We start from the raw sequence: 18,985 nt of genomic DNA, 5'->3' as shown, positions 1-18,985 counted from the left end.
GATAGAGTCAAATAAATAGGATAAGTATTCATGCATTACATCTCGCGGACGAATTCAGTCTACCTTGACGTTTGTAAACACTGCGGAACTATTGAAAACAGATTCGAGTCTCCTCAGCCTCCGAAGCGAAGCAAGTCAACTGCACGTATATGTGACATCTACATAGTAGGCTATGCCTGAAATGGAAATATCACAAATCCTAAATGAAAACTGAGCCAGAGTTATCTTCGTGTTAGCGCTGAGAAACTGTCACCAAACCCGATCGATGTGGCTGGTCATTCATGGAAATTATTAAAATTAGGGACCCTCAATATAGCACGTGGCAATATTGACAGGAGTGACGTCATATATTGCGGGATTCGGCACGAGGTTATGTGAGGCCATGCATGGATTATGGTTTCGTGCCATTAACTCGAAGCCATGTTTAATAATATAGTATAGCTATCAATACGGATTATTTGACAAAGTTATAGTAAATATAGGTAGATGTATTTTACATGTAACATGATCGAATGTTCAATCTAATTTCAAATATAAACAAAAATCTGTTCTAGCAGAGACATATATACTGTATATATGTCTCTGGTTCTAGATATCAAATATTTAAAAAAAAATCTGTTCTAGATATCAAATGTCAAAAAGCTATATTCTAGATATAAAGATAAACATATTAATGTTTAAAAAAATCAATATATCATAAACACTGCGCAGTTTTATATAATAATTTAATAATAGATATGTTAGATTTTATCTTCCATAATACAATTATCAATGTCGATTATTTGAACAGGTTACATAGTTTATATATGAAAATAAAATCGATTTTAGAAGCAGCATGCTACATCACGTTCGCTAACCTAAGAGTCATATTAAAGGCGTTGATTAATTCTGGACAAATCGATGGTCGTATGTTAGAAGTCTATCACCTTTAAAGTCATCTTCAATTAGCATACAGTTATTTTTACAGTCTAATAAACAAACGAAATCTTGCGGTATTTATTTTCGACTGATCCTTTTAACACTCGGAGTTGTGTCACACACACTTATACGCTGTATTTGGATTTGAAATTCTTATTGTTACATTTCCGGAAGTTTATGGATTTTTTTTTAAGAATGGCGTGACACCTTGGCCTGACAGGGGCAGGTAAACTTTTCCACTCCTCGACGATCTTGTTACTTAGATCCGAGGAAGCAAATATGTCCCAGATTTGTCATTTATTTACAGTTTAGATTATTTGATTCACTATATAGAGTCGCTTGTATTCTGCCGAACTAGCCGGAAACTCTGGGGCCACAAAAATGTACATTTTATATATCTGCTTGAAACAGTACATTTGTCACTCTGTAAAACGAATTCCAAAAAAAAAAAAAAAAACAACATACGTATGGAAAAACAAGAAGAAATCCTACTGCCAAAAATCAAAGTACCGAGAGTACTGTAGCGCTATTTCACATGCAGTTTATTCCCTCGTCAGGGAATTATTTTCGTGATATGGGATGTTAAGATAACAGACTGTGTCAGAACAGGGATTTTAAGTCCAATACTTACTGTGGGTAGTTTCTTGTTATGTTGGATTTGTATATCAGATAACCAGTTTTTATTTTATATGATCATTGATATCTTATAATGACTATCGAATTGATATGTCCCCAATAATTAAATACTGTGGTATATATTTTTGGGGGTTGTTTTCACACCTGGTGGATCATTTTCTGAAGCACAGATAACTTTATCAGGCCAAGGTTCAAAATCTATTTTGCAGCTTGAAAAGTATTTACAGAAGTTTGTTAATTTATCACCAAAACACGTGTATGATTTATTTCTTAAATTAGTTTGTCCTGTTTTAAATTATGGTTGTGAGGTTTGGGGCTTTTATTTTGCAAATGCTATTGAAAGACTTCATTTGAAATTTTGTAAGCATCTATTAGGAGTTAAATCTTCTACTCAAAATGATTTTGTTTATGGGGAACTTGGCTGTTTGCACCTTAAGTTTAATAGATATTATAAAATTATTAAATATTGGTTAAAAATTGTTCACAATCAAAAGAATGTACTGGTTAAGGGGATATATAGTGAATTATATTCTCAAGCTGAAACTTCTAGAACCACAAATTGGGCAAAACTAGTTAAAATGTTGTTGTGCACTCATGGCTTTGGTTATGTCTGGCTGGAACAGGGAGTTGGAGATGTCAATGTTTTTTTTAATTTATTCCAAACAAGAGTTCGGGACATATTCATCCAGGATTGGCACACGGCTCTTGTTAATTCACCAAGAGCTAGATGTTATATTACTTTTTTCACGTGAATTTGGTTATAAGAAATATTTAGATATTGTGAATATTAAAAAAATTCAGAAATCTCTCGCAAAGTTGCGTGTATAATCACGTACATTAAACATAGAAGCGGGTAGGTGGAATCGTCCAAACCCAATTCCTTCAGAAAATCGATATTGTATTGTGTGTACTACTACAATTGAAAATGAATATCACTTTGTTTTGGAATGTCCATTATACACAGAGATAAGATCAAAGTTTTTGAGAAGGAAATACTGTGTTAGACCAAATATATTAAAGTTTATTGATCGCATGTCGTCAGAAGATACAAACATTCTTCAAAATTTGGCTATGTTGATTTACAAAGCTAATGAAATAAGAAATGAAAGATTATTTAACTTATTTTTTTATTTTTTTGTAATGTTCGAATACCCTTCGCTTACTAAATTGGTTATGTTGGTTAGTTATATGCACAGGCTAACTCCGTCTATAGCAGAAACCAAAGTACTGGCGTGCTTTGTTGAAAGTTTTATGACAAATTCACACGGAGAGCGTCCGGAGTCGCTTTAGGCTGGGATATTTTTTTCATTATAGTTAAATGAAAAGGAAATGTAAACATTTGTTAAGCCAAAGTCAAATTTTTAAACTTCCAATGAATTAGAGAGATTGGTCTCAATTCATGTTCGTCTGCTTCAGTGAGATAGCACTATAAATCGGCAAAAGTTCCAGGCTCTCATAAGGAATCATTACAAGAACATACCGCAGCTTCCCAAAACACACATGCGGAACCACCACACGCATGCATGTCGCACGCACAGGAGGCCGTCCTTAAATCACCTAAGCTGTTGATAGGACGTTAAACAAGTAAAACCAAAAACAAACGTCCGTTTCTTACCAAAAAGGTAAGCCCCTTACCAGGATGACCAGAGCCCCACTCGATTTGCGCTCTTCTCCTTCTAGAATATATCTTCCGGTCACTCGATTTGTAGCTCTTCTGCTTCTGGAAGATCTTCCACCTCTTCCGTCTCGAAGCTGGAAGATTCATCTTCAAAGATGGCGGCTACCATGTTTTAAGTGTGCCATTGATGAGTTTTACTAGAGAAGGATATATGACGCATACATGCATGTATTTGTGTCATAGTGTTTGAGAAAACTAAAAAAGTTGTTTATTTTGGGTTATATTCTCCCGGTTTACTCGATTTACATATAACGGAATGCGATCTTCGTAGAAAGCTTCTCTTCTGAGAAGACTGCAAATCGAGTGGGCTCAGGGCTTAGTACAATATGGTTGACCTGTTAACGGTATTTTCTTAAATTGTAAGGATATATATTTTAGATACATTTCATAAATGGTTCCCTTCCGTTGAAATCAACACCGGGAATAGGCAGCGCCATGGGCTAAAGGTTCATCATAGTCTTAAAGGCACATAATCTAAACACGATATTTCGACTACTTGTCAAATGCGATACATTGCATTGATGCGTCCGTCTAGCTAATGAGATCTCCTCTCAGAACAACTGTAACAAGTTTAAATGATATTATTGTTGTACAAATAAGAGGGGAAAAAAGACTACGACATCACAAACCAACATTTACTTATAGGACTACGCATGATTAAGTAATTACCGAGTATAATGAGATTTTCTTGGAAACCTGATTTCACCAGGATGTTTATACTGTGACAATAATGATTATCTGAGATGTAACACTAATTATGTGATGTAATACTTAACGTTCATACGCTCCACTACACTATTATCCAATCCAGTTTTTATCAAGATAAACAAGAAAATATATATGAAAAAAATGAAACTACAATATACAGAATTACATTGAATGTCTTTAATTCATCAGATGTAAACTGGTGATAGTGGCGACAACTGTTTTCCGGTTAACTCCATTAGACTTTCTTAACGTTGATTGGTTGTACAGTCGACTGGCTCACTAGACTTCACCGTGAGAAAAGTTCCCCATGTCGTGTCAACACAGAAGCACTGCCCTGTCAGGGATAAAACATATAATGTCTATATCAAAAATCTCAATAAGATAACAATACTTACCTTTGTATAACAATGAGAGTTTCTATATACATGTATAGTAACACAATTTTAAATTGTAGCAAGAACATGAAATTAATGTTTATTCCAACAGAAGGTTTCACATTTTATATAAGTATTAAAGTATAAGAACGTTAGCTTTGACGGCGTTTGGTGATGAACGAGGATGAACCACCCATGAGACGCTTTAAGACTACTTGCATTGATTTGCGTCTGGCTGTGAATCAAACATTCAATTGACTAGAGAAACTGTCAGCAAAATCTTAGTATTTTTAAATTTAGGTGTAAAAAAAAATTCTACGACGATGGAAATAATCCAGGCAATGGATGCCCGCATACCTATATTGTCACACTGGTGAGGGATGTAATTTCCCTGAGAATCACATACGGGTACCCACTGTCCCTGCCAAACCGCCGTCGACATCAGACGAATTTTCTTTTCCTGCTCGCAAGAAAAGTTTAATATCTAACAGTCGAACTGAAATAAAAACAAACATTAGAGAATAAGTATTGGTTAGCGCTAGATAGCTAGAGGGGAACGATTGTACATGTTTAACGGGCAATACTCATTTCACAATTTTTTTTTTATTTTTTTTTTAAATCAGAAACGTTTTTGAATATCTATCAACACTGTACAAATGGTCGTATATATCTGCATGCAAACCTTCAAACGGCGGGAGGCGATGTGGTAGAATAGCATTCCGGAATCCTATGCGGACACTCCCTCGATCGGCGGGAGGGGGAGGGGTGGAATGACAATCCGGAATTCTAAGCGGACACTCCCTCGATCGGCGGGAGGGGGAGGGATGGCATATGCGTTTTTAATATCTTATAATATATCTCTGTCCTATTTTTATTCCATTTTTACAGATCATTTTTAACACAGTTTGATAAAAATGTATACGGAGTTCAGATATGTTTCCTAATTTTCAATCATATTTCATTCTATTATTAGAACAGTGTGTCTTTTTTGATATATTATGGATTTTCATATTCCCGTCATTGAACTCCTGTTTCAAAACATCATTTGAAAAGAGAATATTAATTCTTATTTCCCAAAAATGAAATAAACAATATTGACCACTCCCGTGTAATGAATATAGGTTTGTTGACTTGATATATGTACATGTATATATATATATACAAATGTATATATCCCAACACGCCCATTATAGAAGTAGATTATCAAACAACACAACACAATCTACATATAACACAGTAAGGTAAAGTCTCCAGGTCACAGTGACCTAATTTCCGTGTACGATACTGACCAGCGGGTGCCTTAGTTGGTGTCGTTGTGCTTGCGACCTCCTGTGGGGCTTCCGGTCGACCAGTACAATCCACAGCTCCTAAAGACTTGGCAGTGAGCATTTTCCCACTATGAGTCTCCACACAAAAGCATTGACCTTAAAATCAATTTGTATCGTAATTATAGTAAAGAAAAAATATATTCATCTCTCGAGTCACTCCGGCAAATACGAACATATAGGTCACATGATTACCGGAAATGTCCGAATGGCTCGGTATCAGTTTAACATATGATACATCTGGGAAACCGATCAAGTATTTCCGGCAATTTTGCTGTACTCGCCGGAACGGGTGGGGCAGTTTGTCCCTTTATAGCGAAGCTGATTACGATGGGCGACAGGTCTGTTACAGAGGAATTACTTCTTACAGCATTAACAAGGAACTTGAGATTATCGACTATCGAATAAAACACGTGACATTTATTATCACTGTGAGTTAGTGTTACGTCTCTGTTCCGGTTAACTACATATAAGTTATCATCAACGAGTTGCCTTACTGAAAAAAAATATCGCCATTTTTTTAGTCTGCATTAAACGTTGTGTTTGGCTTTGAATCAAACGTTCAAACGACCAGAGTAAGTGTCAGATGGCCCGTTTCCATGCGTTCCGTACAGTATCGAAGTATAAATGCAGTAATTCTTATGATTTGTCAGATTTTTTTTCAATTACGTGGCCAGCTCGGATGAATTTGAAGTACAAGTGTTCCATATAATTATAATTTATACTATAATTATCGAGCTATAATTTTCCACTATAAAACATTCCGCGTTTTTATTAAAAAAAAAACCCATTTTAGACTGAAATAAACGGCCTTGCAGTTTAATTGGTGCTATCTGAATTCAACACGATTTCCGTACCACAGGCGGATCATAACAATATCTCGGTAAAACAGATATATCTAGTTTTATTTATTAGCGTCAAATCTTTGACAATTAGTTGGTCAACACTGATCGGCTACCTTACCTACACGGTACGTGGACTGACCAGTTTCTAATGTGAACACTTGTGTGATAAGACACATTTCACTTCGCGGTGATAAAACGGGATTGAAGACACGTGACCATGGACAATATTATATGTCCGTGTCCATAACATGATTATAGTTCAATTTTAAAAGCAGATGTTTTGTTTTCGATCCTTGTGAGTACCTTTGATACAAATGTATGGACCTTGGGCTGGGAATTAGTGCCAGATCCCTGTCATTTAATACGACAATTTTACACCAGAAACACCAGTACTTACCCCCCCCTTTCTGTCCAAAATAAAAAAATATTTTCAAATTGAACAATATAGATGACATCACTGCAAGCTTTCTTTTCGGAAGATATTCCTTGTTAGCTATAAAATGGTTTCACGATATTGAGACAGATTCTTGGTGTCTATTGATGCTCGCATACCTATATTGTCACACTGATGAGGGACGTAGTTTCCCTGGGAATCACATACGGGTACCCACTGTCCCCGCCAAACCGCCATTGACATCAGACGAGCCCTCCTCTGTTGTTCACAAGGCGTGTTGTGGCTCATCAGGGTATTCAGGAAACGAGCTGTAAAAAAATCAGTGTTTATAATAACCAGTGTTAGCGATAGGATAACCAGTGTTAACCACAGAATAACCAGTGTTAACCAGATAATAACCAGAGTAAGCCAGAGAATAACCAGTGTTAGCGAGAGAATAACAAGTCTTAACCAGATAATAACTAGTGTTAGCCAGATAATAACCAGTGTTAGCGAGAGAATAACAAGTCTTAACCAGATAATAACCAGTGTTAACCAGAGAATAGCCAGTGTTAGTCAGAGAATAACCAGTGTTAGCGAGAGAATAACTAGTGTTAGCGTGAGGGTAACCAGTGCTAGCGGGAGAATAACCAGTGTTAGCGGGAGAATAACCAGTGTTAGCGGGAGAATAACCAGTGTTAGCGAGAGGATAACAAGTGTTAGCGAAAGGATAACCAGTGTTAACGAGAGGATAACAAGTGTTAACGAGAGGATAACAAGTGTTTTTCAGAGAATAACCAGTGTTAGCGGGTGAATAACCAGTGTTAACCAGAGAATAACCAGTGTTAACCAGAGAATAATAAATAAGACCCGTATTGATGCCGTATACATTTTTGTAAGTATGTGTTATAAGGCAAGTGAAGATAGGAAAGCCTCTGAAATCCACCAAGACCTAACGATTTAAAAAGAGCTTATTGATAGCCGGAAGTACTAGAAGTAAAACCCTTGATAACCGGAAATGAATGGATTACATCAAAAACTCGTGTTAACGAATTCAAAGTCACATTTACGTGAGATTTAAAAACACTTACGTGTCCGAGGAATGTGACACCGACCATACCCTAGACTGACCATCTCGCCGTGGGGGACACATATTAGGCCTGGCTCGCACGTGCCGTACGTCGAACGTCCGTCAAGTCCCGGTCTTGCTTGGCACGATTCGCCAGCTTGCTAAACCGGAAATACGAAATCAATGAATGCGGAATTAAGCACGGATTTTAAAGACATGAATGAAATATGATGAAAATTCGAAATTTTATCATTTCTGCTTCATTTATAAAGGAAATTACTAGGTGAATAATCAACCGATATAAAACGTAACTACCCCTGTCAGTATTTATTTAACCGGAAGTTTTGGAGTAAAGTGTTGGAGTAATTGGCATGATTCATGAAAACTTAGTCGCTTTGAATGATTTTTTTTATAAACTTTGACACTAATGAAATATAACAAAATCAAATATGGCACGTATATTCGCATTTCACGGCTAAGCTATTTCAAGAACCTTCATTTTAGCGTCCACAAAATATGAAAAACGCCAGTATATATATATATATGTGTGTGTGTGTGACCCCTCGTAAAAGCTTAGCAACATAAATGACGAAGGAAGACAACTTTTTGACTCGTGCCCTGACCGGGACTCGAACTCACGATCTACGGCACCCAGTCCCCTAGCCAGAAATACCCACAGCCTATACCGCTGCACCAATCGGCGTTCTTAAAAAAAGAAAGTTTCAATGGCGCAGAGATGGTCGGCCCGATACCCTGACACGATCATTGTGAAAGTCGTCTATATGATGATATGAATACCTGGATCGCAACGAATTGTACATATATTATAAATATTTCTCTCGGTACAACTACGGCCGGAAGTGCCAAGGGCATGGTCATGAAGTAGGATAGAGCTGTCAATGGGCGTGCTAATAGGTTTTGACTGTAACATGGAGGAACTGTTATTTTATATCTCAAAAACATCCCTCCCCTCCCCTCCCCTCCCTTCCCCTCCCCAATCACCATCAACCCCGGCAGCCATGTACTCCACCAATCAGAAACCACTCATGGCGTCATTTTTCTTAAACCACAGGAAGCGGAAGTGACAGTATGGACGTTTATAGATGCCTGCCGCTAAATTGGGATGTTTTTCACAGAAACGTGTTTGTTTTATTTCCTTAGACAAGTTGTATATGGTTTGTACCAATACCATAGGATGTGTGAACCTATCAATTTCAGATAACTGTAACATTTCGTAGAAAGCTGAAATCTTGCCGGGGTAATTTTCGCATTGACACGTACCTTAGCACAAACATCGTAGCAGCCACAGAATCCTCCATTCTTAATCACCGTCCCCTTACAGTTTAACGGGAGAGACAGGCCGACAACGGCACATGTTTCCGGGCCGCATTCCAGGGCGGACGCCGCGCCTATTATTACCAATGCTAAAATACAATACATCTCTCACTGCTGATCCTAAAGTTGTTTAAAGGCAGACAAGAGTTAAACAAGCGTTGATGTGATCTAAATTCGGGAGCGTATACTGATAGGCAAAAGCTTATCAATCGATTCAAGCATTCTACAGATAAGGATGTGACCTTGTCTTTTAGATTACCGCTGATTGCGGTCGAAGAAATCAGCTTTTATATTAAACCAACTTATATCTTGGTGATAAGATCGGTGTCGCCAAACTAATGGTAAGGACGTCCTTGGAGGGATTGCCCATTGGGCGATGTAGATTGCTTTGTGTAATGAGATAACCCAGCCTCGATCTTGAAAATGATTTCAGTAAATGTAATTTTCTTGGTTTACCATTACTCTAGGTCTATAAAATACGAGACAATATCTCTAACTATTTAATTATTAAAAACAAGAAATGTATTTTTAGGTAGTAAAGCTATATATTGTTTGTGTTAAATTATACAGATTTCTGATAGATAAGTGAATAGATAGTGAACTTTTGGATTTCTAAATTTCACAACGCTGAGATGTAAAAAAAAAAAAAAAAATGATGTACAGCTATTTTGAGAAAAGCATAGATGTCATTCTTTGATCAATTGTATTGCAAATCATGGGAATGGAGCAATGTTGTTTCCCACGGGAGACACATCCATATGGATCAGATCCAGGTAGTCGATCAATGTCACATCTCCCCGACGGCGGACCCCAAACTCCTGTTCTTCGTGCGAGTCGTTCTGGTGACAGTGTTAAATTTCGATTGCACGACGTAAAAACAACAACAAAAGTCTTCGGTCGTTATATTTAATTTACAGCATACACGAGGACGTGGCTATTTTTCACACTTTCGGACACAGACGGGTCTGCCTAGTCCACTGTTATTCTAAGAGAGAGTTCAGCAAGCAATACTGCCGAGTTGTCTCTCCGTCAACAGTTTACCGCTCGAGGTGTCAACACAGAAACATTTATCTGTGAAAGAGAAAATAAACATGTGTAAAATAAACATGTGTAAAACAAACAGGTATACAAATAAACACGTGTAAATAAAAACCAGCAGTTCGAACGCATCAGGTAATTATTAAAAAGACCATGTGGCCAGGGTATAAACTCTGGAGGGACATGTGACTAGGATAACATGTACATGTAACCATAGTATAAGACCATGTGACCGGGATAAAAGGCAACGTGACCGCGGTATAAGACCAAATGACCTAAATCGAGGGACATGGGACTAGGATAACTTGTAACCATAGTATACGACCATGTGACTGGAATAAAAGACCACGTGACCGCGGTATAAGAACAGTTGACAGGGATAACATGTAACCAGGGTTCAAGAACACGTGACCGGGATACAAGACCATGTGACCACGGTATAAGACATTATGTGTACGCAATATAAGAGCACGTGATCAAAATAACACGTGACCATGGTATAACAACACGTGACTTACGTTGATTGTCGCACTGACGGGACAAGAAATTCCCTGCAGAGTCACAGTTCGGAAACCATTGTCCCTCATACACGACCATAGACAGCATCTCTCTCGATCTGGCCTGTTCACACGTTGTGGCGGTGTGTCTAACCAAATCCCGTGACACCATCAAAGGTTCTGCAGCTAAAGTATTATGTAAAAGTCAGAAATGGTTCTCCAGTACAAATGAATAATTTAGCGTCTATAATGAAGCACTACAGATCACGTGACGATGTCAGGTGATCTAAAACTTGTTTAATCCTGAGGATGCTTCTATCTATCAGGACTGAAACAAGAGTAAAACAATAGAACATTGTAAATCTGTAATGATGAGAAGGAGTACTAATTGATATTCTAATGATATTAATTACAGGGTATTAATTAACTTTAATCTAATCAACATTCTTGGTATTACCATGTGACCAGGTGTGGAGAGTTCCAGAACAGTCCACGTCACCGAGCTGTCTCTCCGTCAACAGACTACCAGACTTGATGTCAACACAGAAACACTTATCTACCAAAACATAAAATACATGTGTATATAGACTATATACTTATCATATAAAGTCACAGATGTTTCACCTTTTTTCAGCTGACTTAGCTTGGATTATTTAAAAAAAAAAAAAAAAAAAAAAGAAGACCTCACACAATACTACGTCGTTAATTTCCAATAAAATAGCTGATCGAACACAAGTATCGTACATACGGTAGGAGAAACATGGAAGTTACTATCAAGAAACGGAAAGTTCAAGGTAGGAAAATCAAAAGAGTCACTATTATTCGACAACTTAAGTCTTCTCTAATCATGATGCCAAGAGAAAATGGCAGGCGTAGATGAGTTCTGGCTGAGTTCTTATTTATTTTGGAATCGAAAACATTGATCTTAAGCTTCCGTAGGTGTTGATCAAAAGTTACATTTATAAAAAGAATATTTAGGTCAAATTTTATGTCGAAATGACCTACTTTGATTGTCACACTGTTTTGGCTGAAAGTTTCCCATGACGTCACACTTGGCCATCCATTGTCCTGTATATATCACAAAAGATATCTGCTGAACTGCCCGCATCTGCTCACATGCTGTCTGTGCATGTCCGTCCAGAGATCTGGCGGAATCTAAAGGAAAGAACAGTGAGGGAAACACGTGGTTAATTGTATCAATGAAAACATGTACATGTAGATAACACGTCGATTTCTAATTTCTTCTATGTCATCTGCTCAAGAGACTTAATGGACATTGACGAGAATTATGGGATATTGACGAGACTTGAGGACATTGACAAGATTTAAGGGACAGTAACGAGACTAAAGGGATATTGACGAGACTTAAGGGACATTGACGAGACTTTGAGGAAATATGTGAGACTCTAGGGACATTGACGAGACTTAAGAGACATTGACGAGACTTAAGGGACATTGACGAGACTATCCCCTTTCTTTCCTATCTTCTCTTTATTCCTGTGATTTATTTTCTTCTGATATTTTCCCTTAAACAACCGCCCTCGACCCCCGAAAACATCAATTTCAAATCAATTTCATTCCATTTGCTCTACTTAGGAGTTGCTACACTTGACACACATAACACATATATGGGCTGTGGTTTGAGGATTTGTGCACATTGTGACTTTTATTCTAGCATTCCGAATGGCACCATCATGTGACAATCGAAACCCCTTGGATGCTCTCCACACATCTTCGGATGGGATAGATGTATGGATATTCAAGGAATTTAACATTTTATTCGCCGGAGAACCATTTACTCTCAAATGTCGCGAAAGAAAACACAGTTGATTGAATATTTAAGTCAGAACAATCATTTTGAAATTAAAGGAAAGCAGATAAAAGTTTAAGGTTTGGGTATGCCTTTCAGTCCTATAAGCGATTTCGGGAAGAAGTAATGCTCTTTAACTTCCTGTTAAAATGGTAGCTAACGTATTGCGCCTCAGGTTGTGTGGTGCGTTTAACATTCGCAGAGTTCCGAATGGCACTTAGAGGTGTTGGGAACCTATGACAAAAGTCATCTAGGTTACAGACTTTTTGAGTTTTTCTTGGATCTTAAAATTTGGAGATTGTTGTATGTAGGCATTGAAGAACTGAAAATACATACTCTGTACTTATCTTACGATGTATATTATCTTTATTGTAGGAATACATTAATATCAGATACCTTGTTTCATCTGGCAGCTTCCAACACCCAGTCGGGAGTGTTCCGAAGTGTCATGTACGCATTCAAGTCCGTCGTCACAGCGACCGGCGGGGATCATTCCGAACATGTAAGTGGACTGACACGCCTCACCTTCCACCTATAAATATATATATACAGTGTAGCTTACACAGACACAGCTTCCCTAAAATTCGGTCCCTTTAATCAACTAATGTCGACAAGACCTACTCCGGGGGAATCCCGGGTAAACAGGAAGTTACGTATCTCTATAACCCCGGTAGACATGCAGGAAGTTACAGTCAGTACATATCTCTATAACCTTGGTAGACAGGGAGTTACAGTCAGTACATATCTCTATAACCTTGGTAGACAGGAAGTTACAGTCAGTACATATCTCTATAACCATGGTAGACAGGAAGTTACAGTCAGTACATATCTCTATAACCCCGGTAGACAGGAAGTTACATTCAGTACATATCTCTATAACCCTGGTAGACAGGAAGTTACAGTCAGTACATATCTCTATAACCCCGGTAGACAGGAAGTTACAGTCAGTACTTATCTCTATAACCTTGGTAGACAGGAAGTTACAGTCAGTACACATTTCTATAACCTTGGTAGACAGGAAATTACAGTCAGTACATATCTCTATAACCTTGGTAGACAGGAAGTTACGTATCTTTTCAACCCTGGTAGACAGGAAGTTACGTATCTTTTCAACACTCGTAGACAGGAAGTTAAATATTAATCATGTTTTAATTGCACGTCCTCCAAATGTCTGATCCTCACTAGATCTACCAAGCAACAATCCTTTAGCTATGTGAATACATCGATCGGGAACGTTCGTCACTTTCCGTAAACGATAACGTAACATTATTTACGGTTTCCAGTAGTTAACGATGTTTTCCAAATGAACGAGAATTGCATCAACTGTCTTCGTAAAGTAACATGAAGAAAGATTCAGCAAGGTCCTTATTCATTTTAATTGTCAGCTTATCGCAACCAGTTCCTTTGATGTTACTGTCTTAGAAATTAATCGATATAACTACAACGATATACCTATTACCTATATGAATCTGTGGAAATGGATTATGAGTATACTTAACTCCTATCGGAAAATGGTGCGTGTGAGGGGGGGGGGGGGGGGGGGGGGGGGGGTCCGGCGATGTCCGAAAGATACACATATCACATATACGCCCAAAACGGATTTTATAAAAAGACAGATTTCTGTAGTACGTCATTATTTTGCTTTGGACCGCCATGCTGCTCTTCCTTACCTTTGCACAGATGTCTGAACAGCCACAGAAGCCGCCATTTTTGATGACTGATCCGGCACAGTTGAGGGGAGTGTCTCTATCCACTCCCTGACATAACTCGGGGGTACAAACAATAGCAGAGGCGTACCCTAAACTCGCCACTAACACTACAACAGGTAACATGCTTAACTTAGACGTAAATGTCCGATAAATGGAACTCTCTTCTGGCAAGGTAATATACGTCAAAGATAAGCACAGGGACTTGGTGATTCATGTATATTACAAAATATCCATCGATACATATCTGAGTACATTGGGGTCCTGTTATAAGATAAGAAGCCTATCCTAGGAAGATCTAAAAGTAGACAGCTGGCATTTGTCCTGTAGGTCTGTGTCTTCACCAAGGTCACACAACCCAAGATTGTAAAGTCAGGTCACATGGACTAATTCCTCTATAAAAGGACTTTCCGGGAGGGGGAGGGGGGTTTAAAATGACACCGATTTTACGCATTGCTCAGATACCGTTTTTCTGCTTTGTCCAGATACTGAAAAGTTATTAAGTTATTTTGTTGCTGTTTTGCGAGTCCGCCAGAAAAAGAAAAATAGAGAGAAAAAGGGCGATAAACAATTCAGAAATCCCAGCAACGTAACGGAATTTTCATAACGGATCATGGTAAAGTTTCTCCATTAAAATACAGCTTGTTAATGACTCCGGGGTCCAATCCCTCGTCTGGTCTTGACGATACAGGTTTTGGTGACACTTCTATATGCGGCTAAAATGACCAAGCGTAAAAATAAAGTACGTGTAAATTTCTTTTTTTTTTATGTGAACAGTGGGGCAAATATTTCTGATCGCTAAGCAGCACATCGCATTTTCGTTTTATTTCTGGTACAATAATTATCGTTATTACCTGGCGAAATAACGACATAACGAAATGGCCCTTATCAGCCAACATGGTTTTCCCTTCGGTCTGTTTTGGTTTGGCGGCCAGGTTTAGGTAGTATTTCCGTCTAAGTTGTACTTCTCCGACATTTACAACTCCGGAGAGGACGATTCGCCTCCTGTAGCTTTTCCAAGAATTAATGAATTCCTGATTCACGTCGATCCGAAAGCCGCTGGGAATTCCATGGAGCGGATATGACGGAAAAGTACAAGTAGAATTATTGTGGTTAGGGTCTTGGAAAGACAGTTGAGCCATGGCTAAGCCAACACCATACAGATGTTAAGAGCTTCAGATGTCACTTCAACATAGAATTCAGATTTTTATCTAGAACGTGTATTTGTCGACTGACCGTCCATTCATCCGTTCGTCCGAGAATCTTAGCTGAGTCTGTTTAACAAACGTTATACTGTATAGTTATTAATATTCGCGAGGAATTCACTTTCGCTATATTCGTGGTAATTGAATATACCGTGAAAATAAATACCAGTCTTTATCTACATACACTGAAACGTATAGAGAGTATACTGTACATTTTTACTAGGCGTGGTAGTGGCAAATTTAATATCCGCGAACAAGGACCGATTGGAACAACCGCGACATATTAGCCCATTGAAATGTAACCATTACACAGTGTATGTGCACAGGCGCTAAGGGTAAGAAATTATATACTGAACATGTATCCTAAATGAGCTTCATATTACTATAATATAAACTATTTAGTAATACTTGGCTCATATTGTACACATATGTAATATATAATTTCTTATCCCAGGCACATAGCTGTGTCTGTGAGTACATTTTGAGGAGTAAAACATCAATATGTCAGTTGTACATGTAGACATATGTGGCCTACTTCGACTACTGATCTCTCTCGGTGTAACACTTAACCCCGTATCTCAAACCCTATTCAGTATCCGACAAAAGACACCTAGAAATACATATAACTACTATATCGCAGACCCTGTTCTACCAATTGAGCTACCTGGTCGCCGATGATCGACCCGGTCCAGTTCCGCTACACTCTGCCCTCCCTTTTTTTAAGCTCCGACCCGAAGACTTCACAACTCACAACCCAGGTTCGGGTATCCCCTTGTCAAGTATTCACCTCACTTGAAACAAGGTTTGGTCACAGGCACCAAATGTAGTAGGAGTGGGAAAATGCATGGCCAGACCGGGGTTCGAACCCGGGACCTCCGAACACTAGCCGGATGCTCTACCAATTGAGCTACCTGGTCGCCGACGATCGACCCGGTCAAGTTCCGCTACATAACTACCTATATCTCAGACCCTGTCCAGAGGCCAGGTGACCGATAGAAGACACCCAGAAATACATGTAACTACCTGTATCTCAGACCCTGTCCAGAGGTCCGGTGTCCGACGGAAGACGCCTAAAAATACATGTAACTACATGTATCTCGGACCCTGTCCAGAGGTCCGGTGTCCGACAGAAGACACCCAGAAATACATGTAACTACCTGTATCTCAGACCCTGTCCAGAGGTCCGGTGTCCGACGGAAGACGCCTAAAAATACATGTAACTACATGTATCTCGGACCCTGTCCAGAAGTCCGGTGTCCGACAGAAGACACCCAGAAATACATGTAACTACCAGTATCTCAGACCCTGTCCAGAGGTCGGGTGTCCAATAGAAGACATCCAGAAATACATGTAACTACCAGTATCTCAGACCCTGTCCAGAGGTCGGGTGTCCAATAGAAGACATCCAGAAATACATGTAACTACCTGAATCTTAGACCCTGTTTAGACGAATCGCGAAAATCAGCATTTTAGTCCTTAGATGCAACACGGAACTGAATCCCCAATACGGAATCAAGAGTCGAACACCCGACTCGGACCAACCAGGTGCCTGTTCGTTTATTTCAGGCATATATGCTGACGGACCTGCAGATATTAATGCATGCCTTGAAATTCTTTGTCAAAGCGCGTCTGAAAACAACACAAAATCACAAGGTCCGTCCTTATTTCATAAACGAACATCTCTGGTCCAGCCGTTTGGACCGCGAAAATCGAAAACTTCCCTGCACACTGAGGATCGAATCGTTACATTGTGATCCTCTCCTACCTGTACCTGCAGACCATGTGACCGTAGGCCGTAATGAGAGTTTTAGTAAACAAATACATAGTAAATGGATGTTTCATATTTCACAAATATTTAATTGAAAGAATTCAATGGGTACTGATGTTAAAAGTCCTTTCCCTAGAACGGTTTTTGAATTAACTGTTAAAAATCAATTTCAAAGAAATAAAGTTGATTTATTTTCCCCGTTGTAGCGACAGAGATTACATACATGTTTGTTGGTGATAACCGTGGAGACTGTTGTGAGGGAGTAACAGTGATGGTCGTATGACACAAGGGAGATCACTCTTATACCATACTGAATTGGTCGAGTATCATCGAGGACAAGTCAAAGTTCAATATAAATGGCGTATCTTTATAATTTACTTTTCTTTTGTTATATTCGCAATATAATATCCTTCATTTAGTTTATGTATGTAACATTTTAACATAATCTTTTTTCCAGCTATCAAGACCATTATCAAGGTTCCTGGTTGGTATTTCACTCTGTACAAAAATCTTTAGATTGGACATTATTTAAGGTTATAATATCCAGATAAAACATTATTTACGGTTATCATATCCGGATAAGACATTATTTACGGTTATAATATCCAGATAAAACATTAGTTAAGGTTATAATATCCAGATAAGACATTATTTACGGTTATCATATCCGGATAAGACATTATTTAAGGTTATAATATCCAGATAAGACATTATTTACGGTTATCATATCCGGATAAGACATTATTTAAGGTTATAATATCCGGATAAGACATTATTTACGGTTATAATATCCGGATAAGACATTATTTAAGGTTATAATATCCGGATAAGACATTATTTACGGTTATCATATCCGGATAAGACATTATTTAAGGTTATAATATCCAGATAAGACATTATTTACGGTTATAATATCCGGATAAAACATTAGTTAAGGTTATAATATCCAGATAAGACATTATTTACGGTTATCATATCCGGATAAGACATTATTTAAGGTTATAATATCCAGATAAGACATTATTTACGGTTATCATATCCGGATAAGACATTATTTAAGGTTATAATATCCGGATAAGACATTATTTAAGGTTATAATATCCGGATAAGACATTATTTAAGGTTATAATATCCAGATAAGACATTATTTACGGTTATCATATCCGGATAAGACATTATTTAAGGTTATAATATCCGGATAAGACATTATTTAAGGTTATAATATCCGGATAAGACATTATTTACGGTTATAATATCCGGATAAGACATATTTACGGTTACAATATCCGGATAAGACATATTTACGGTAACAATATCCAGATTAGACATATTTACGGTTACAATATCCAGATTAGACATATTTACGGTTACAATATCCAGATAAGACATTAATTAAGGTTATAATATCCAGATAAGACATTATTTAAGAAGGTTATAATATCTGGATATAATGTAAGGTTAACTGTCTTGATTATTTATTTCACAGCAATTACAAGACATTTTTTAAACTCTGGTACTCTGGAATACCCGGAAAACCCGTTATATCGGGAAGGCGAACCCGGAAAACCCGCAATGTCAGAATGGCGAGTCCAGACCGTCTCTCGAACGATCGGGGATTCCATCCACGAACGCTTGTGTGTCCGTCGTGTCATTTTAATCGAACTGATTCACTGAATTAAAATAAAAAGACAATGACAAAA

The 18,985-nt window shown here is 38.1% G+C and overlaps 2 protein-coding genes and 1 non-coding gene across 3 annotated transcripts; all 3 read right to left on the bottom strand.

The window, feature by feature from the left end:
• Nucleotides 1–4,097: 4,097 nt before the first annotated feature.
• On the bottom strand, nucleotides 4,098–9,711 carry LOC117336184 (nidogen-2-like). Its single transcript, XM_033896588.1, has 6 exons — nucleotides 9,208–9,711; nucleotides 7,949–8,087; nucleotides 7,037–7,186; nucleotides 5,604–5,738; nucleotides 4,672–4,810; nucleotides 4,098–4,274 (listed from the first exon to the last, which is right to left on the bottom strand). Exons 1-5 carry the CDS (start codon nucleotides 9,364–9,366, stop codon nucleotides 4,713–4,715), a joined length of 681 nt encoding a protein of 226 aa, XP_033752479.1. The 5' UTR covers nucleotides 9,367–9,711; the 3' UTR covers nucleotides 4,098–4,274; nucleotides 4,672–4,712.
• A 442-nt stretch (nucleotides 9,712–10,153) lies between these two features.
• On the bottom strand, nucleotides 10,154–14,542 carry LOC117336182 (nidogen-2-like). Its single transcript, XM_033896587.1, has 6 exons — nucleotides 14,277–14,542; nucleotides 13,003–13,138; nucleotides 11,802–11,951; nucleotides 11,254–11,352; nucleotides 10,818–10,982; nucleotides 10,154–10,332 (listed from the first exon to the last, which is right to left on the bottom strand). The coding sequence occupies exons 1-6, from the start codon at nucleotides 14,436–14,438 to the stop codon at nucleotides 10,259–10,261; spliced, it is 786 nt and encodes a 261-aa protein (XP_033752478.1). The 5' UTR covers nucleotides 14,439–14,542; the 3' UTR covers nucleotides 10,154–10,258.
• Nucleotides 14,543–16,362: 1,820 nt separating this feature from the next.
• Trnat-agu lies at nucleotides 16,363–16,434 on the bottom strand. The gene has a single exon. It is a non-coding gene; the product is annotated as a tRNA-Thr (tRNA).
• Between the last annotated feature and the right edge of the window lie 2,551 nt (nucleotides 16,435–18,985).

Source organism: Pecten maximus, chromosome 10 (assembly GCF_902652985.1).
Source record: "Pecten maximus chromosome 10, xPecMax1.1, whole genome shotgun sequence".
Lineage (NCBI taxonomy): Eukaryota > Metazoa > Mollusca > Bivalvia > Pectinida > Pectinidae > Pecten > Pecten maximus.
The sequence above is the reverse complement of the archived record's forward strand: the minus strand, read 5'-3'. Positions and strand labels throughout refer to the sequence as shown.